The sequence below is a fragment of the Natator depressus genome, chromosome 21 (genome assembly GCF_965152275.1).
Source record: "Natator depressus isolate rNatDep1 chromosome 21, rNatDep2.hap1, whole genome shotgun sequence".
Classification (NCBI taxonomy): domain Eukaryota; kingdom Metazoa; phylum Chordata; order Testudines; family Cheloniidae; genus Natator; species Natator depressus.
Window position 1 is genome coordinate 3,651,582 of NC_134254.1, and position 21,398 is coordinate 3,672,979.

General features: G+C 49.5%; 1 protein-coding gene across 1 annotated transcript in view; it reads left to right on the forward strand.

Moving 5' to 3' along the window:
- LAMB3 (laminin subunit beta 3) overlaps positions 1 to 21,398 on the forward strand; it is a 47,227-nt gene that overhangs the window by 14,374 nt on the left and 11,455 nt on the right. Inside the window, exons 4-16 of the mRNA XM_074936039.1 lie at positions 6,051 to 6,165; positions 7,095 to 7,168; positions 7,883 to 8,074; positions 9,226 to 9,289; positions 9,813 to 9,994; positions 11,257 to 11,377; positions 12,297 to 12,485; positions 12,603 to 12,758; positions 14,007 to 14,203; positions 17,113 to 17,224; positions 17,616 to 17,988; positions 18,696 to 18,856; positions 20,580 to 20,788. Of these exons, the coding sequence (XP_074792140.1) occupies positions 6,051 to 6,165; positions 7,095 to 7,168; positions 7,883 to 8,074; positions 9,226 to 9,289; positions 9,813 to 9,994; positions 11,257 to 11,377; positions 12,297 to 12,485; positions 12,603 to 12,758; positions 14,007 to 14,203; positions 17,113 to 17,224; positions 17,616 to 17,988; positions 18,696 to 18,856; positions 20,580 to 20,788 (2,145 nt within the window). The remainder of the gene's footprint in view (positions 1 to 6,050; positions 6,166 to 7,094; positions 7,169 to 7,882; positions 8,075 to 9,225; positions 9,290 to 9,812; positions 9,995 to 11,256; positions 11,378 to 12,296; positions 12,486 to 12,602; positions 12,759 to 14,006; positions 14,204 to 17,112; positions 17,225 to 17,615; positions 17,989 to 18,695; positions 18,857 to 20,579; positions 20,789 to 21,398) is intronic.

Consider the following 21,398-nt stretch of genomic DNA (forward strand, 5'->3'; position numbering starts at 1 on the left):
ATCCACAAGCCTGGTTATGTCTCAACACCACTTTGTGCCTAAGGTCTCATCTGTGAAATGTGATATTATTATTTGCCTACCTGAAATTGCTTTTTGGGGAGGTTAAATTAATTAATGTTCACAAAGGGGTTTGAATTTCTAAAGCACTTTTTAGCCCAGGATCGCACTGTTATATAGTCTAGAACCTACTTGTTATATTACATTAGTACATAGTGGTTGTAACTAAGACTGGGGCCTCCGGTGTTAGAGACTGTACATTCACAAAGCAGAAGACCGTTTCTGTCACAAAGAGCTTGCAATCTGACTAGACAGAACAGAAAGTTAGGAAGGTGAAGTGACTTGTCCAAGATCACACGGCAGGTCGCTGGCAGAGCTTGGAACAGAATCTTTATCTCCTTCCTCCAGTCTAGTTCCCTATCCACTTGACCACACAGCGTGGGAAAACGCACCCTAAATGAATCTATATTGAAAGCCATGACAGTGCAGTGAAAGAGAAGTAGACAGAAAAAGAAGGATTTTTCTCGGTAAACCTCCTTTTAATCAACAATTCTATTGTGATATCTGGTAATTCCGTCTGTCCTGGGGAACTTTGAGACACATAGTTTCTGCTTTCAGCCCATGTCTCTATAATGGCAAAATGCTCTTCTTGTGCAATGCAAAAGTTTCCCAATTTGTCCCGAGCCAGTGAAATGTGGTCTCGCTTCCAAAGTTAATTTTAGCTTTCCAAAAAAATAGTTTTTTTTAAAAAAGGCGAGTAAGATTTCAACACTCCTGGCTGCTGCTTCATGTAATGGTTATTTCAGTCTCCAAGTGCGGACGTGTTCAGTCTGGCTGGGAAGCACGGGGCACTCAGCCAAAGTGGCTTGATGTTGCTTTCAGCCAATGCCAGCCTCCACTAGGATTGCAGCAGGCAGACCTTTCACACAGTAACAGAGTCATGCTGAACAAAAACAGGTGGGATTTAAAGAGCTCAGGTCACTGGAGCACCAAGGGAAGGGCTGGGGGAGTCTTTGCCAGTAAATTGAAACAGAAGCTTTGCTTAGGAAACAGCTTCCAGATGATTCCTTGAGCTGAGCTTCAGTGGTTTCAGTCTGACCCAGACATTTTTACCACAGCTTGCTGTGGAGCTGTGTTTTAAAAAACAATTAAAGCTTGATTCCCAAAACCGGGCACTGTGTTTTAGCTGCTAGGAGCTACTTGTGCCTAAGTCTGTGTGACACAGTCTTAACAGAGCTGAGTGCATCATTCCCAATTAATAGTTTATCTGATGAATTTCCCCTCCCTTTCCCCTCAGACTCTCTGTGATCACATCAGAAACGTTCTCACATTGAATCTTGATTGGAAATCATTCACTAATTTTTGCAGATAATCCCTGGTCTGTAGATTCTTGGTGAGAAGTACATTATGAGTAATCAGAATCTGAATTCTTTTATTGGACACGTGGTATTTCTCTGTTCCCTGAGTGGGTGAGCATAACTCTTACTACCAGGGAACTCTCATGATTATGCATTTTAAGGTTGCTTTACTCTTGTTAATTATGTTTATTAGAGTAGTGCCTGCGGACCAACCAAGACTGTCCTGTACAAAAACAGAGTAGCACGGTCCCTGTTCCAAAGAGCATCTAATCCACATAGACCAGACAGACCTGGGGTGGGGAAAGGGGTATAACACACAAGTAGAGCAAACAATGGGATGGTGGCAAATGGCGTCTCCAGTTCCACAACCTCTTTTGGGGTGGGTTTCACTAGGAGGAGATCGTCTAAATGGAAAGAAAAGTGAAGGAAGAGGGGATGCCGGGGGGAGGCGGGTAAAGGGCACAGCACAGGGGAGAAGAGGGTCAAGTATGGAGAAAACTAACGGGAAAAGATTGTGAGGGAAATGGAGGACGAGGGTTGGAGAAAACAGCCAATCGGAATCAGGCAGAGAGAGCTCCGTCAAAACTGTAGAAACTTCTCTCCGAAGGTCCTTGCTTTGGCTGCTTCTGGCAGCTGCTCTGATGGGCTGGCATCTCTGGCTGGTTCCACTGTGCTGTTTTCCCTTCAAGGTGTGGGGTAGGAGGGCAACAGCTGGGTCCCCGTTTACCCAGAGCACGGGACATCTCTCTGATACAGTTCTCGGTCAAGGGGTGTTGGGGACAAGGATGTTTCTGGCCGAGCACTATTTTACTCCCTCCTTCTAGGGCAGCAGTCCCTGCTTTCACTGCTTCTGCAGCTGCTCTGAGTAGATGCACCTTTCTGTGCTGTTTTACAATATTAGTTTAAAATTGGCTGTTTCTACAAATATTCCTGCAAGTAAACTCCTGTGCTAGGATATTTACAGAAAGTGAACACAAAGGATGCAAACACAACTGAAGTGAATCCATTTAAAAATAGGAATGAATATTCACAGAACCACCTTTTGCAATATCCACGTAGCTCTCTTGTCTTAGTGGAACCCGATCTACCTGCAACTCACCTGGTTTTGGACTTTATTACAAATTAAAATCAAGCCACGTGCTATATTCAGATCTGGTGTAAGCGGCTACAGCTCCATTAATCTGGAGGTTCATTGTTTTCAGCAGAGTTGTGTCAGGTCTTAATTTGACCTCAGGTTTGTGAAACTTTCAAGCAAATCTGGGCCCAGTGTTGAATAAATCTAGGGCTGATTTATGGTTTTTCATTCAAAACCATGGTAGGCTTCATGTGTTTCCTGATAAACCTAGGCAATGAATGACAGATTTGGGTAAGGATTTTCCTTTGAGTTTTGGGCTTTGTTTATACCCCAACCTTAGGGATAAGTCAAATCCCTCTATGGGATAGGGAGGAGAGGAAGGAAGGTCCAGCAGTTACGACACTAGCCTGGAACTTGTGCTGCCACGGACCCCATCGCTTCGTCTCTCTGGGCCTCGTTCCTCACCAGTAAAATGTAGATAATAGCATTGACCTACCACGGTGAGGCTCTATATGCAAAGATTCCAGGATTGTCAGTCGGTCTGTGTGTTACTCTGAAGCCGAGAATGTTTATTGAGTCAGTGTGAAGCAGTGGACTAGCTACAAGCATAGCTGAGAGCTCTCTAATAGAAGAGTCTCATTTTGCCTGCTCCCTATCAGCTGTAATGCCTGCCAGCTATTGTCCCCTCCCTGCCAGCAGGCCTGTCCATGATGCCCTTTCTACATCAGTCCTCGCACCTCTGTTAATCAAGGCATTTATACCATGCATATTACCACAGTATCTGAGCCCCATTCTGCCAACCACGTTAACATCCATCTCAGCTGGGATATCCACTTATAACTATATTACCCCCTCTATAAAGTATTTCCTCCTGTGCAAACCAATTCCCCCCATCAGCCCTGCTGCTGCTCTGTTATCCTATTTCCTGGCTGCCCTATCACTCCCCTCCATCAAATTCTACTGCATGGATTTCCATATACATACTGCCAAGCCTAAGCGTGCTCCACCCAAAAGGCTTTCCAAAAGTAACGGCATTAGCTCTGCCCGATCGCTCTTACCCTGCATATTTGTGTGCCCCCGAAAGTCCCTGTTTCTCCCCACCTCTAGAAACCAGCCTGTAATGGATCCTTTGTACATACCCCACATTGCCTGACTGCTGTGTCAGTTTGCTTCTTGAATTACACTCTCAAGGGATGAACTTTGCTCTGCTTGACTTTCCACCCAGTAACCTTTCACCCACTAAGCTGTTTGCACTCTGCTCCGCTGACAGGGAGAGGGAGAAGAAGAGGCTGGGCTAAGCTGTAGCATTTTAGATAAAGGCCTTTCTGTTCACCCAGACAGACAGCCCCACTGGATGATGTGGAAAAGGCTCACTGACCCTGAGAGCTTGGGTCTAGAGTTGGTGGAATTTCTTGAACAACAAGTTTTGTAGTCGAAAAATGGGGTTTTGTTGCAAACAAAAGTTTTGCCACACACAAAAAAGTTTTTGGTTAAAATATTTGGGATTTTGTCAAACCCAAAAAACTGGTTTTCAGTTACCAAAAAATCCCCACATTTTGTATGGGGGTGGGGGGGAGGGGAAATACATAGTTTCCTGACCAGCTTGAGTGATACATATTCATCACCAACATCATGACACCATTTAAATGCCCTCTGACACTCAGGCTAAGATTTGTGTTTGCATTTGCCACACACCAGAACCCAGAGGTGTTAAGTTGAGGCTTGAACTACTGTTTCCTGGGTATAAAACATCAAAATAAACACCCTGCACCCCTCTCCTGCACATGCCTCAAATCTGTCAAAACAAATTCAAATCATGCCAGTCACAAGGAGGCCCACTGGTGCTGTGGCACCATGCAGAATAGGATTCTGGAGTTTGTATGAACCAAGGCTCCAGAGAGGGTTGTCAGTTTTGGTTGGATGTATTCCTGGAAATTTCATCACATGACATAATCTTTAATTAAAGCTTAATCTTTAATTCCTCGAGACTCCAGGAACATCCTGGAGGGTTGGCAACCCTAACTCCAGAGCTTGCAGGACCCAATAGATCCACAACATCTGCTCACCCGCAGCGTGCTTCATTCCTGCGTTCCATTCCTCAACATCCCCTCCACCACCCAGGTGGGTTGGTTGTTCATGGAACGTGGGAAGCAGAGAGCAGGAGTATGACTAGTTGCTTTAGAGTGACCAGATGTCCCGATTTTATAGGGACAGTCTTGATATTTGGGGCCTTGTCTTATATGGGCACCTATTACACTTGCTCTGTGGTCACCCTGAGTTCCTTACTGAGAATTCTGCTTAACACACGGCACGTCCCTCAGACCATCCAGTGCAGCCATCAGCTATGGGCAAAGCCCAAAGGTTTCTATCACCGTGGAAGACCACAGACCAGTCTCTTCTCTGTACTGAAGAGCTCATTGCTAAACAGGGACATACTGGGCTTCATTTCCTGGTGCGATGCAGCTGCATTGCTTGTGCAGTTGTGACCTAAATCCAGCTGACCCACTCCCGGGAAGATTGCCTCTAAGTGGTGATTCTCTGGTGACACAGAGCTGCTGTAGGGATTCTTATGCTACTCTCCTTCCAGGCTGCAGGTGCGGCTGGAGGAAAGGAGTGGCTGGGACAGCCCAGTGCCATGCTGATGATTGGTGGCATTTTGTGCAAGTTAGAGCAGCCTTTAGGCTCAGTGCAGGGGGAACAGCCCCCAAGATCAGGGGAGAGCCAGGTGAGCTTTAACCATCGGCCTCTCCAGGTACAAATTCCATCAAAAAGCTGGCAAGCCACGAGGCAGGCGTGACTAAGTGTAACTCGGGCTACTCAGGTTATAAACTCTTTGGGGCAGGGATTGTCATGTCTGCTGGTTTGTGTGTGTGTGTCTGTATAGTGGCCAGAACTATGGAGCCCTGGTCCCTGATTGGGGGTCTCCAGGCCCAATCACCATACAAATAAATAACTGGAAAAGTTGAGTCCCTTCCTCCCTCCTGACCTCATGGGATTTACAGTCTCATTTCTGGGCCGAACTCTTGGACATATCGCCAGAGCAAACCTCCGACACCTTTTGGAGATGGCTGAGAACTGCCAGCCATTGCAGAAGCCATTACAGCAACATGCTGCACAGCTGCTCTGAAAATCAGGCCCAAGATGGGCTCCCAACAACAACAAACACATCCCAAATTAGCAGCTGCTTTTGAAAACTTTGGCCCAAATGTCCAAAAAATCACACAGGTTGTTTATTAAGTGTGCAGAAAGCTGCCTTCTTGAGTGTGGCCATTTATCGGAATCTTATGCACCAGTTTTCAAGCTTGGGTGATTTGTTTGAGTCTCAGTGCAATAGCCTCATGGTGCAATGCTGGAAAACCCTGTGTTTTCCCTTAATGGTTTGGTGGTGGCCAGCAATCTGAGCAAAGAGATGGTGCTTATTCACTTATATTTTCTTAGTCCCTGATGTAATAGAACATATGGATTTATCTCATGTCTTCCTGGCAGTGCGGTTATAGGAATAGCCCAGAGTGCTGCAAAATCCAGAGATTTTGCAACAGAATTTAGTTTCCACTTGCTACAGAGTCTACGGGGCCGGGCCCATAGTCAGGATCTGATGTTTGCCCTCCTTTTCCTTTCAGTGGAGGATGAAATGCTGCCGATGCGATTCCCGACTGCCTCATGCTTACAACAGTCACCGGGTGGAGAACATGCTTTCCTCCAAAGGACACATGCGCTGGTGGCAGTCCCAGAATGGTAGGTACCGGATTCACTTCCAAGCTGCTAGGATCCATCCCAGAAGCTGCAGCTGCCTTTCACAGAGACCTTATGGGTGTGATCACTGATATCCTGGGAAGTTATAGCTAGCATTGCTTGCTTTATAAATTACAGGCAGTTTATTAGCATAATTACAAGTCTCCATTACGGATGCCTTAAAAGATTTCAGGGAAGAAACCCTGGCACGTGGTCTGCTAGGACCATATCTATAGCTCTCTATACAGCTGGTAAGAAAGTGGGGTTGGGCAACCAGCTTCAAGTCCCTGCTCTGGGGTATTGTCTGTTCTGGTGGGTCTCTGTGGCTCTCCACTCCTCTGAAATTCCCTCCTGCACCTGAGAAATCTTCCCAACAAAATGTTAATCCAAACTGATACATTTCTACAAAAAGTTTGTGTTTTGACGAATTGGCATCTTCTGATTAAAAAAAAATTAATCAGAAAATCCCCGACCAGCTCTAATCACAAGAGTGAAACTCCTCACACTCACCTTTGGTATAAAGAATCCCAGTGAAATCCATGGATCTTTGTTGATTTTCACCAGCTGAGGATCTGGCTCCATGAAGTTCAGCTCTGGTTGTGGATTTGGATCTGGACCTGAACATTCCCAAAGTGGTGGTTTGGCTCTGGGCTCCAGTGGGAACCCATCGCTGATACAAACAGGACAAGAGCCATTTAGAAAGCACCCGCTTTTCACCAGAAGGATGCCAGTGGATTTCCCAGGGGCCCCCATGGCTAATAACGATGGAAATGACAGGGTGAGGATTGTGGATTCAGCAAACAGGGTTTTGGTTTTGGCAGGTTACAAGCAAAGAGGAAAATGAATGACTTGACTCTGATGGGTAAAGGTTTTGTTTTTCTAAACTTCCTGAGGTCTGCAGCTCTGAAAACTGGCCTTTTGTGTCTCCTCAGATGTGAACCAGGTCTCCTTGCAGCTGGATCTCGACAAAAAGTTCCAGCTCAGCAGCATCTTTCTGGACTTCAGGGTACGCTAGCAGCTTGCATTTTAGTTACCGGGTTGTAAACTGTGCTGGGAGAGGCCCATGGGCCCTTGCAAGCAGAGGAGAATGTGAACTTACAGCCCCCTCCAGGCTCCAGATGAGACAAACAGGCAAACAGATGTCTTCTCCTGGGCACGAAGGCACCAGTATATATTCTGCTCCTTTCAGAGCTCGGTTTATTATTGCTTTAAAAAGTGCATTTGGAAACGGAGTGTGAAAACACACAGATGTGCGCACACACCTCTCTCTCTCTCTCTCTCTCTCCCTCCCTCCTTCCTTCCACTGTATTTGTATGATTGGTTCCTTGATTCGTCCCTAAAGTATTGGCTGTTTTCTAGAGGTGACTCAGTGATCTGCAGCCTGTGCATCCCTATTGGTTTCTGACCAGGACAGCCAACCCGAGCCAGGAGGGAGGCCAGGAGCACAGAGAGAGGGGTTGAGTTGGAGCAGGCTTCAGGGGAGGCTCTGGCTAGTGGCAGAGGATAGAGAGGGCGCTGGCCCATGTGGGGAAGGCTTTGTAGAAGGAAGTAGGGCTGTGAGGGGATGAGTTCTGTTGTGAGGAGGGAAAGGGAGATGCGTGGATAATCGGGGCACTGCACGTAGGAGAGGGGTCTGAGGAATTAAAAATGGGCTTGTTGCTCTGTGTGTGCTCAGCACTTCTGCGATCTCATTCCCCCCTTTCCCTCCCCCCACTTCCAGGCGCCTCTGCCTGTGGGGATGCTTATTGAGCGCTCCACTGACTTTGGTGAGACCTGGACGATTTATCAGTACCTGGCCTCTGACTGCGCCGCCACCTTTCCACGGATCCCCCAAGGCTCCCCCCAGAGCTGGCAGGAGGTGCGCTGTCAAGAACTGCAGAGCCACCAGGGGCACCCTCTGCACGGGGGGAAGGTATGTTGTCTGAGATACTCGTTGCCTTAGGCCCACGTGGAGGGCCACGTTAGCAACCTGCCAGGACCCAGAAGGCCATAAAACAGAGCAGACTGCATCCACCTCATCCTGAATATGGAGGAGCTTCCCATGAAAACTAGTGCTCCCAGCATGTGATGCTCTGTCTTGGTCCAAGCAACAAGCCTTTGAGAGTACCGCATACTGGGAAGTGTAGATTCTCTGGGCTGCACCTTCATATTCAACATGAGCACAGTATGGGCTGATTATGGAAACCTCTGGTTGCTTATGGCCCATGGACTGGAATTGGCCACCCCGGCATTTCATAGATTCACAGGTCAGAAGGGGCCAACACGATCAGCTTGTCAGAGTGCCAGAATAGCACCGGCCATAGAATTTTCCCCAGTAATCCCTGCCGTGGAGGGAGTTGTTCTTCCCCGTTGGGTTAAGAGGAAAACTGGGAGATCTGAAAAGGACAGGAGAAGCTAGGGAGGGACACAATGCCCATTGCAGGCTGTTGAACCAAATGCAGCTCTGTGATTAACAAACTGAAGAGCTCACCTCCACTCTCTATATCTTCTTCAGCCGTTAATAAAACACAGGAATGTTGTTGCCTTATTTACATGCTCTGGGGGTCTAGCCAAATGGTTGTTCAACTTTCTTATTGTGAAGACACGGAGCAAACTGAGCTGTGTGGCCATCTATTGTTCCAACACCTAGTTAGCTTCCCCATTTTTGCCTTCTCAACTCCCCAGTAGCCCCCTTTTCTTCCCAGTAGCATTCTCAGCCCATAGTCTATAGTTTGACACTGGCATCACCCAGATGCAGCGAGAAGAGACCTTTCTGCTGATGTTCTGCAGGGTGGTGAGACTGGCTAGTGAGCGTAGGGAGCGTCCCATGGGAAGATTCATGCTCCTTCAAGCGTAAAAGCACCGAATGATTTGTGAGCAGCTGGGCATTTTGGTGGAATTGTTGCTGATTCCTCAGCAATGTTAACCTGCCCTTCAGCATGGTGCTCAGGAACTGCTACTCTCCAGAGGAGGCAGCTCCAGAGCGGGCATTTCATTGTTTAGATGGTTGGGAGATGAAAACAAAGACCCATATTTTTTTTCCTTTAACCATCTTAATTGTTGCTTCTCTGTTCTTCTCCTCAGGTCAAATTCAACCCCCTTGACCTGGCATCTGGCATCACCACATCTCACAGCCAAAGCATCAGTCGTATGCACATCTCCTCATTTATACCTGGAGGAGGGGGGTTTCCCAGGGTTGCTTGCGCATCTTCCAGCTACAGATTTGCAAAGGAGGAGATTGTAGGCACTCAGCACCAGCTGGAGGCTGCTGGTCCCTGGAGATGAGTCAGCCTTTGCAAAGCTGTGCATGGCATGGCACTGTGAGGTGCTTTGTTTCTGAAGCATCTTTTAATACTAGTGGTAGGTGCTGTGCTGGCACCTCTAAACAATGAACCCACAGAGCAGGGACAGTCCACACAGCAGCGGTCTCACTCCTCCTCCCACCCCCGCAATGTCCCACAGAAATGCTTCACACCTGCCATAGAGAGAGACGTACATCCCATGGGTAGGAGAATACTTCAGTCTTCTCTGCTCCTTGATCTCTGTCCTGATGCTGCCAACAAAGGGGCCCAGCTAATGCACTGGTTCTCTCTGCCACATGTGCTTCCCTGCCCTGCTGGCCTGTGACTTCGTCGCTACTTCCTCCTCATTTGTCCTCTTCTCCCATACAGACCTGGGAGAATTCACCAACCTGAGAATTAACTTCACCCAGCTGCCTCGCCTCCCACAGCAGGGCTACCGCTCACCCAGTGCCTTCTATGCTGTGACCGAAATGCAAGTGCAGGGAAGCTGCTTCTGCCATGGACACGCAGACCGCTGTACTCCCTCCAGAGACCCCAATGCCGTGATGCAGGTGAGAGCACAAGGGAAAACCAGGAGACAAGTGCTTTGCTGTGTCAGTTCTCAGCACCATCCCTGAGTTCTAGTTTTAACACCAGGCTCCTGTCCCAGTCCTGGCCTCCTGTCCCTCCACTGGTACTAGGGACGGTCAGCGGTGCTTCAGCAGCACGATCAGCCCTTAGGAGGGAGGGAGCACTGCACATTGCTTAACACAGGCCCCATGCCAATTGAGGGACAGTGCTGATCCATTTTGCCTGAGCTAGGAGGATGCGGGGAGTGATACAGGATCCAAGGAGAACAGAGCTCTTTTGCTTGCTCAGGTCTGGCAATCATCTTGGCTCAGTTTTGCCAGGGCAAAGCACACAGTGTGTAATGTTTTAATGCACAAAGAGGAAGGTGGAAATGTCTACGAAGTGGTGCTTGTTGATTGCACGGATTCTTACTCAGCGCAAATCCACGCTACAAACTTAAGTGGACCTAAGTTACATTGACTTACAGCCACCGCAGTAATTAAACTGATTTTGCATGTCCACACTATGCTCCTTGCATTGGCGATGCACGTCCTCACCAGGAGCGCTTGCACTGATTTCACTGTCATTGTGGGGTATTGTGGGATGGCTTCTGAAAGGCAGCAAGTTGATGTAACAACCCAGCGTCTACACTGACACTGCGTCGACCTAACGATGTCAACCTAAGCGCTACACCTCTCACAGAGGTGGAGATAAGTCGGGGTAGCAGGCGAGGTACATCGGCGGGAGCGACTTTTTAGTGTAGACACTTACCGAATGAGGTTGACGTAAACTGCCTTACATCGACCTAACTCTGTAATGTAGACCAGCGCTCAGGCTGCACATCACAGCGGTGAAGTGAGGGTGTAACTGCACCTTCTGCCACTGCAAGCCTTCACTTTCCCTGGCTCCAGGAGACCCAGAAGCTCCTAGCTGACTCTATTTCATACCTAGATGACATTCACCAATACAGGCTTCTGGCTTCTAGTGTACGTACTCGTCCCCTGACATTAGATACCTTGTGTAGTTGCTGGGAATTCATGTTAACAGCATCAGGCCGTATCTACATCTATTTCCTAGCAGCAGTTTGTTCCCACACTGCTCTGGTCCTCACAGACTGACAGGAAGAAGAGGTGACTCTAACTGGGGAATGAGCAGGGGGGCCAGAAGGAGTAGCTACTGCCAGTGAGGTAGGGGTGTGTGTGTGTGTCACAGTGAGCTAACAGATTGGCTGCGAATAGGGTGTGAAGTTTCCTCTCTGTTCCAGGTTCACGGACACTGTGTGTGTCAGCACAACACCGCCGGCCCACACTGTGATCGCTGTGCAGCTTTCTACAATGACCAGCCTTGGAGACCGGCAGAGGACCGCAACCCCAATGAATGCCGGAGTATGTCTGTCCATTGTCCAGCCATTCTTTCCCTCTCTTACCCTCGCCAAACCCCTCAGACCAGTTGAAATCTGTCTGATGTAACTCTGGGGCTGTGGCTGGACAATGAATTTAATTCCCTTTATTTTTTATTATTTCCCATCACCATCTAAAAATGGGTGGTTTTCACCATTAGACCTGACCCACAGTGACTGGCTTTTTCTCTCCCACGCTGTCTGTGCTCAGCTTGGAAAAGCATGTCAAGTTCTTATGGCTAGAACTAACTTGGACACTGAGAATTTTCTGAATCTTCTTAAGAAGCTAATTGCATTGCAATGATTAGAGCGGGGCAAAAATCTGAATCCATTCATCTGAACAACTTGGGGGTTTAGAATAATAATAGACCTTGATCCAAACCATCCCAATATGGCTTTTGCAAAACCAGTCCCAGAAATATCTGCTCCTGTTATTTATTTTATATTATGCTATATTAGGATTGCTGTAGAGCATAGAGGACCCAATGAGGATCAGGACCTTAACACGCTGGACAGCCCTCCCCCAGACTTAGTCCCTGTCCCAAGGAGCTTACAGCCTCAGCAACAGCCTCCCTCAAAGACACAACCTGGCAGGGCCAGCTTCCGAATGCTGCACTATAGTTAAGAGCTATTGTGAATGTGACAGGTTTCAGAGTAGCAGCGTGTTAGTCTGTATTCGCAAAAAGAAAAGGAGTACTTGTGGCACCTTAGAGACTAACCAATTTATTTGAGCATAAGCTTTCGTGATAAACTGGTTAGTCTCTAAAGTGCCACAAGTACGCCTTTTCTTATTGTGAATGTGATGCACGAGGATAGAGTGCCATCTAGTGTCAAGCTGGAAGAACTCCAGCTGCTGGTGGTTTCTGAATGATCAGCGTTTAAACGGGGTGTTCCTCACTTTCTAGGGTGCAATTGCAACGGTCACTCAGAGTCGTGCCATTTTGACCCAGCTGCGTACCAAGCCAGCGGTGGGGTGAGTGGAGGTGTGTGCGACGACTGTCAGCACAACACAGCGGGGAGGAACTGCGAAAGCTGCCAGGCCTACTTTTTCCGCAACCAGCGGCAAGATGTCACCCATCCGGAAGCCTGTCTGCGTAAGTGGCATTCCCTGGGCACTGGCCATCTCCTTGGGAGACCTGCCCCTTCCACTCCCAGCGACTTCTCCGTGGTCTCCTTGTCACTGTTCTTTATGTAATGTGTGTGATTTTCAGCTTGCGAGTGTGACCCGGACGGCACGGTGCCTGGGTCCAGCTGTGACCCTCTGACCGGACGCTGCATTTGCAAGGAGAACGTGCAAGGGGACCGCTGCCATCTCTGCAAGCCTGGATTCACCCAGCTCACCAATGCCAACCCCCTGGGATGCCACAGTGAGTGAGCACAGAAACTACCGCCACTTTCTGGAAGATGCTTTAGTCAGACACAAATTACTGGGCTCAATATAGGGGCAACAGGGAATTCTCTGGCCTGGGTTATGCAGGAGGCCAGACTATGTGATCAAAGGGTCCTTTCTGGCCTTGAAATGAATGAATCTTGGAAAGCAGATGCACACATTGGCTTTAGGAGAAGGTGGGTTTTTAAGGTGGTGGGGGAACATAGTTGTCTGGGTAAAATCAGAATCACCCTGAGCTTTCTGTCAGTGCTTGAACCTGGAGCAGAGGCCTCTTCATGGTGCGTCCTGGCTGCCTGGTTCCAGGGCATAACAGAAAGGTGGGTCCAACCCAGCCCTTTTACGTGGCTTCCCGGAGAGCTTTGAATGGGATCAGCTTCCAAGCCAGCCTCGGGGTGGGGCTTGCAGACCCGGCCAGCGAAGGTTTGCAAAACCCAGCCCCTGCAGTGGCTGTGTCCCAGTCTTGAGGAAGAGAACTGGTTTTCAGCTTGGCAACAAGCTGGGCCCTCTGGGGCCAGATGAGAAAACCTGTTCTGATGAGCCTCGCCGGCTGGTGGTTCGGAGCGTGGGGGGTGTGATGCACTCTCACCCTTGCGTGCTCGTTTGAACAGAGCCAGGACCTCCAGGTCCACATTTGCGCCTGGCTAGTCCTGTGCGTCTCACACGGGATTCTGCAAATGCCTCAGCAACTGCGAAAGACAGCACCGGGCTGCAGCGAGGCGGCGTCCCTGTTACAGCAGGTGGCAGCATGGGCTCAGGTTCAGTCATTGGCATGGGGAACAAGCTCAGCAAAAGACTGGATGCAACGATCTCCGTGCATTTGTCATGCCCTGGATAGGGCTGGAGGAGGGGGGACCCCAGGGTCACAGAGACTTTGGAGTCATAACCTCAATGTCATGGTGCATTGTCTGACAGGACACTACTGTATTAAACCAGCTACGTAGCACCGATGTCACCAGGCTCTGGCACAGGGGCGGTGGTATAGAAGCTGCCTCCTTTTGTCTCTGAATATTGGGAGAAAGGCCTGCCTTGTCCCTGTGCTGCCGTCCTGTGGTCCCCTGAACTCACCCCACTCTTGCACCTTTCCTGCATGCTCATTTCCCCTTTAAAGCAGACATCCCTTCAGGAATCTGGCCCCCCAAGCAGCCCGACTAACCCCCAGGCCTTGGAGTGGTCATCGCCCAGTTCTAACGACAGAGCTGGCTGAACAAGCCCCCTTGCCTTTCAGAGTGTGCCTGCAGCATCCTGGGGACCCGCCAGGACGCACCCTGCGACGACGAAACAGGGAGGTGCTTCTGCCTGCCCAACGTGGTGGGAGCCAATTGCGATCAGTGCTCTGCCAATCACTGGAAGATCGCCAGTGGCCAAGGCTGTCAGCCGTGCAACTGCGACCCTCGCAACTCCTTCAGCCCACAGTGTAACCAGGTACGGACCCCAGATTTCATCCTAGGGAGCTAGGTTGGCAGCAGCAGTGTGGGAATCCTGGGCGTGGACGGGCACTGTGCTACAGGGCACAGTTTGCAACCCTTGGGGTCATTGTATCTCATGTAACGCTGCCAGGGAGCACTTTGCACTCCATCTGCCCCGTCAGTAGCCAAACGCCCTGTGTCAAACGGCACCTAGACCATTAGTGACCATGGCTGTGTAACAGCACAATTAGCTTGGTGCTGTGGGTGGGATGATGGGTCAGGATCCTAGGTTAGAACTTGAAAGACCTGGGTTCAGTTCCCTGCTGTGCCACCAATATCCTGTGTGTCCGTGGGCAAGTCACTGTGTCTCTCTGTGCTGCAGTTCTCCATCTGTAAAATAAGGATTACAGCTCTCACAGAGGTGCCATGAGGATCAATACATTAACAATTGCAAGGATCTCAGATATTACAGTAATGGGGACCGTATAAATACCATAGACAAGTGGGGGGAAATGATATTAATTAGAACTGGCTGAAATTTCATGAATTTCAAAATTCTGATGAACTTTCTATTTTGAAAAAAAGGAGGAAAAAAATTCAGCGCACTTTTTACAGTTTTCCCTCTTTCCCCACTGTTTTTCAATCACCTCTAAAAATAATCCTGTTGTTGCTGCTGGCACCGCTCTTGGCTTGAATGGATCTTTCTGAGACTGGAACTGGTCCGGCTGGTTTATTAGAACAGCTGAGGATGTCACCAGCAGCAGCGCACGCGAGGGCCCCTGCTGTGTGGGGCGGTGGCATGGTATTGTGCCACTGAGTGATCACAGAGTTGAGACCGCTTATTAGATGGTCTCATCTTGCCACTTTTCTATGGAACCTGCCTCTCTCCTTTAGGAAAGGGCTGCATCACGTGTCCCTAAAGCACCCGGCAATTGTCTATAGTCCATCATGCCCTTCATACAGTGCAGGAAGACAAACCGGTAATTACAAAGACAAGGCTAAGCCATTTTAAAGGTCTGCTCTTTAGCAAAGAAATCCTAATAGGAGCTCTTAAGCTGTGGGAGAAGGGGGACTAATTATCCTCATTAATCAGTGAGAGGAGAACAAGGAAAATTCAGGTTATGTATTAGGAAAAATATGCCAATTGTAACAATCAGAGGTGGGTCCTAAAATCAAACAACTGGGGATTCAGGATTGAATCCAGATCCAGTTTTTGTGGTTGATTCCTCTATCCTACGTAGAACCAAAACCTGAGGTCTGAACATCTCGAACATGGGGCTGTTTGAAATCTGGAATCAACATTATTTGTTTATTATTTGTGTTGCAAAAATGCCTAGGGGCTAGCTCAGACTGGTGTCTCACTGCGCTAGGAGATGCACAGACATGTAATAAGACACAGTCCCTGCCTGAAAGAGCTTACAGTCAACACAGAGGATATGACAAAGGGAGGATTATTATCCCCATTTTACAGATGGGGAACTGAGGCACAGGGAACCTAAGTGACTTGTGCAGGGGTCACAGCAAGTCTGTGGCAGAGCAGGGATTTGAGTCCCAGTCTCTTGAGTCACAATCCAGTCTCAGCTAGGTTGTATTTTTACATTAGAGCCGTCCCTGAGAACTGGGTGTCAGTTGATTCTTTTCCCCTGTAAAGGAAAGAGGGTCTTTCTCTCCAAGGACTGTACATTGGAGTTTTCGTTGGGATGGCTCATTGCAGACTGACCCTAGCCCTTGTATGGGGCAGGATAAGGGGCAGCATGCGCCTGCAAAATCATCTGCTTTTAAAGCAGAGCAGACCGGTATTTCGTCCTTAATTACCGTCCCTTTGTTGGGAGAGTGGAACATGCAATGGATCCATTGGCTGCAGAGGACTGGCAGCTGATACAAGCATTGGAAAGAGGCCTTGTTGAGTTGGGCATGCACAGTGGAGACTGAGGGAAATGAAAGTCAGTATTTCTGCATTCCCCTGGGCACCTCAGGGGTCTGAGATACTGAGGGTGATTCAGAGGCTGTGTAGGCCCCTAGAATGGTTCAAGCTATGGTCACCAGTCAGAGCAGTGTGGGGACACATGTCTAAGGACTCACATCTCCCTCCTTAAAGTCAGCTGATGATCTCTCCCCAATTCCCTTCCCCCCCCCCCACCATAGTGTCAATGTGAGATATGGTAATATCCTTGCATTTGCATTGTCTACAGTCTGTAAGGTCAGCATCTTCCAATGGCAGAAACATCAAATCCTGTGCTACATTCTTTGTTTCTCGCCCTTGGCCTAGTAAAGATTCAGAGCCGATGTGTCAGAGCAGAAGGGCTTGGGTAATGGAGAGAGAGCTCTTTGTGTGCAGGAGACGCAGCGGGGAGGAGAACTCTCATCACAGCTAGCATGGGACTCGGGCCAACGTTTTCAAACACTGGAGATGTGGGTTGTCAAAAGTGCTCAAGCCAACAGGGGCTGGAAGGATTCAGGCCTCGTAAGGTGTCTGTGCTCTGAGCTGGGAGTGTGATTCCCAATGCCAGGACACATACTCCCACTAGCTTGATGGGAGCTAGTGCGGTGCTGTCTCCTCGAGCTCAGAGCCCATACATACCCTTACGGAGGCACTTCGGTGTGGAGGTAGGGGTGTAACTTCAGGCACTCAGGGGTGACTAAGTTCAGCATTGGGCCCTGCAGCAGAAGGGCGTCACTAAGAGAGACATGAAATGGAAGTGAGAGGGGGAAAAACTTGGGCTGAATAAGTAGCTGAGTCTCCCCCGGGAAAGAATGGGATTGTCACTGCTGGGGACTCTGCACACTAGTCCTGTTACCAAGGGACATTGCTACGAGGGGGTGTGATCTGCTGGTTCAAGAACAAGCGAGGGAGGGCTTTCCCCCTGTCTCCCTGCAGACACAGTTCAAAGCTGTTTCCCCACTGATGTGCCTCTCTTGGTGTAGTTCACAGGGCAGTGTCAGTGCCGGGAAGGCTTCGTGGGGCGTACCTGCTCTGCTGCCCAGCTGCGGGTTTGTCCAGATGGGTCCTATGGTGACGTCAGGACAGGATGCAGAGGTCCGTACGATAGTTTTTTATCACTGTTTTTCAGCACCGGGGAATTATTGTTTCTAAAAATGTCTCCTGGCCCTTGTCCTGCCACTTCAAAACCTTATTGCTTTTGGTAGACGAGACCATTCCCCTCTGGAACAGCCCCCCTGTGTGTCTCTGTTCCTCTTCCCATCCCTCCGTGTGTCTAGTACTGCCTCCTGCTGGGTCCTTTCCTGCCACCTTCCATGCCAGAGCCTTCCCCCCTGCATCCTGGATAAGGTGTGAGATGTTGGGGCTCACCACTCTAATTCCTTTCCACAGAGGGTCCATGCAGGGGAAGTGGGATACAATGGGGATCTGATTTAGCAGCACTGCCTTGCCTGTCACAGGCTTTCACCTCCCCCTTTCCACCCAACAGAGTGTGACTGCAATTTCCAGGGCACGGAGGGGATGGGGTGTGACAAGACCACAGGCAGCTGTCTCTGCCGCCCTGGCTTTACCGGGCCTCGCTGCGACCAGTGCCAGCGGGGTTACTGCAGCAACTATCCCCTCTGCGAGACGTGCCACCCCTGCTTCCAGGCCTACGACAGCGACATTCGCCGGTTCGGCCTGCGCCAAGTCAGCCTGAGAAATTCCACCTCACGACTGCAGCTGGGAACGGGGGGCGCTGGCTTCAGCACTCGCATCTTGGAAGCAGAAGGCAATGTTCAGCAGATTCAGGGGATCCTCGGCAACCCCCTAGTGACGCAGCAGGGCCTGGGTCAGGTGTCCAGCATGCTCACTGCAATCAGGTAAAGGACTCCTCCTCACTTGTACAGATGATCCGTTCACAGTGCCCAGAACCCCATACCGGCCTCTACCACTTGAGCGAAAGGAAGAACTCCCTGGGCTGGCTGCAGTAGGAGGCTCTTATCCTGTGTGGACTTGATACTAGAGAGGGGCTCAACATACACACTTAGCGTGTTACACATTTAATCCCACTAACATTTTTGCCTCTTCTTCAGTTTAAAATATGTCTGCTTGGCTCAGTGATCGCACAGTTTGGAGGTCCTGCCATAAGTGCTCATCCTGCCAACCTATCTGTCCTCCTAATCCACAGACTGTAGAACAGACTGTGAGCCCCTCATTCCCATTGTTTGCACAGGTCGTCCTAGGGAAATTATTGCTCCAGATGATTAGACAGACAGATAAGGTAGAGAGGCAGTGCTGGCCTTGGATTGAGGATGCATTCCTGGCTCTGCCACCAACCTCCTCTATGATCGGGAGAAATCCTTTCCCCTGCCTAAGCCTCTTTTTCCCCTCACATCTTTTGTCTGGTATCTATTCGGATGCAAAAGTTTTGGGGCAGGAACTCTCAGCTCTCTCTTGCTATGTGTGTACCGTGCCTAGCACAATGGGGCCCTGATCTCAGCTGGGCTCTCTGCACGTAATACACATAAGATGGACAGACGGTGCTCTCTAATATGGTTCATTTTCTTTTCTCCTTTCTCGATTTCAGACAGCAGGTCCAGGGCATAAATCCTGACCTACCCTTTGTGAATGACACCTTCTCTCTAGCCAATGATCTTGAAGCCCTGGACAAGAGCCTGCTTTTCGTTAACGGGCAGTACCAGATTAAGAAGACCCAGTTTGAAGCCAGCCGCCACACAGACCTTTCAGGTAGGCAGTTTTGGCTCAATGCAGTTGTACTCTACCATCCGTGGTGACTGCAATTCTGGCTACTTTTCCACCAGTTGGATGGGTGAGGAGCATCACTGTATTGATGGGCAATTTAGGACCAGCAAATAGTTATGCAGGTTAGGGGTACTCTTTCCACTGAACTTCGAAGCTTTCATCAGCAATTTTGCACCTATAGCTGGTAGAATTTGTCTCCAAAGCTTAGGCATCAGAAAGGTTAGCCACAGGCAGGGTTGCTACTAGTATCCCAGCAGTCCAGCTGATTTCCCTCCCAGGCAGCACACACTTTCTTCTGGATGTTACAGAAGCACCTCTCCTAAAACACAGCCTGAGCTTAATTGAAAAAGGGAAATAAAAGCCCCTCTGAGAATCTGTCACCAGGACGAAGGAAGCAGAACGAATGAAGCTTTTGCACAGATGGAAAAAGTGATGGGGTAGAAGAGGGAGCCAAGTGGTTGTCAGACCCTGTTGGGAAGAGCTAATTAAGTCTTGTGATGATGATATTGGTGGATTGCCTCCACATCCCTGCTACAGCTAGTTCCCTAAAGATTTCTTATTCTTTCTTATTGTTTTCGGCTTTCCCTCACTGACTCATTGCACAGTGTACTTCTGTTTGGATTTTCTGGCAAAGCACTGATCTGAAGCGCTGGAGAATGACCTCGGAGGCTTATGGTAGATTCCATCTTTCTTCTCTGCAGTTCCGTTTACTTCTCTCAATCTCTGGCTGTCTGAGCAAGGGTTAGGCCCTGATTGCTCCCACTGAGGGCTGAGGTGTGTGTGTCTGTGCTTCTGTTGAGCAGTAGAGAGGAAGCAGGACTCCCTTGCCGTGATTCCAAAGGGGTCCTCCATTCAGCAAGCCAGCTGGGCGGATTGGTGGGTTCAGATGGAGAACTTGAGAATCGTAGTAGCTTCAGCAGGAAACCAAGAAAAGCCTGGCGGTTTGTAGTGAGCTTCCCAGCAGTTTGTAGCGAGCTTCCATTTGAGATGTTGGGTTCAGCTGAAATCTAGAATCCCATCCAGAATCCTCCGCATTTTTTGTCTTACTTTAAAGTGAGTTCACTCTTTCATTGCCCTGTACGGGTCACTCCTCTCCTTCCATCTGTGAGGCCACATCCTTGGTCCCCCTATGGCCACTTTACACTGCTCTGCTCCAGCAAAGGAGAATAACCACAGAGGGGTACAAAGGTCCTGCAGCTGTGCTTACACCATCCCCTCCTCTGGATCCCAGTGGAGGGTTTCTGGCTCGGGGAACGTGGGAATGGCTGGGGCATCTCGTGATCCCATGCTGTCAGGACAGTCCCTCTTAGATGGGTGTGAGAGAGAGCAGCCCCCCCATGGACTACTCCAGGCCCTGTCAGTCCCCAGGCTTGGCGTGGGAAAGCCATAGACGTGCCATAAAGCCACCTTTACCACCTGCTTCAGGGCAGCCCAGGATCGGGACCTGTATGTATTTTGTTCTGGTTTTCTTTACAGCCATTAGCTCAAAGACAGAATTAGACACACAAGGGAGGCTGCAGTTCACAGTGAAGCAATCAATAAAAGGACCGTTAATCTCTACACTTGTGACTAACCAGTCTCGCAGCTTCCTCCCCCTTCCCCACCACACATTATCCAGCAGGCTAAAATCAATCCCATGGTTTAGGTCGCACTGCTGCATGGATGAGTCATGGAGCCATTCACGTTGCACATGGTTTTATTCCTGCAGGAGCCTTCAAGACTGTCAGCTCTGCGTACCAGACCTCCACCAATGCCAGCTACCGCATAACGGGCACTTTCAGCTTGCTGGCTCAATCCAGAGAGAACCGGAGAATGACTGAGGGGCTGGAAAGCAGCTTTACAGACCACCCGTCCAGGCTGGAGGCCCTCCAGGGCGAGATGGCCTCCTCCCCCAACTTGACACCAACTATAAATAAGGTGAAACAGACATGGATCCTGTCGCAGGCTGAAATGGGGTGGTCAAAGCATGTCTGGCCAAGGATACGTCTACATGCGGCCAGAGGTGTGACGGCAGCATGTGTGTACAAACCAGGGCTAGCTTTGCTCTCATTAGCTTGAGTACCAACAGCACTGACACTGTGTCAGCACAGGCTGTGCAAGACCACCCAGGACCCTAGGTATATACTTAAGTGTCTAGTCTTGAGGCCAAAACTTAATTGCTGTTGGTATTTGAGCTAGCTAGACCAAAGCTAGCTTGCGCGTGTCTACCCATGCTGTAGTTGCACCTCTGCTGGCAGTGCAGGTCTATGTTTTGTCTCGGAGACGCTCTCATTTTTAAGCCATGGCTGCAGGGCACAGAGGGTAGAGGTCTCAGCCTGCACTGCTCCACCTTGACCCAAGCAGCCTAGCATGGTATGCTGGGATCTCTAGCATCCACAGGTTGCATCCCTCTGCCCCATTTTATGTACCAAAGGGGTGTGGTCCTGGGGCTCTTGGCAGGTGCTATTCAGCTGAGCCAAGGTTGAGCATTGCTTAGAATCATAGAATATCAGGGTTGGAAGGGACCTCAGGAGGTCATCTAGTCCAA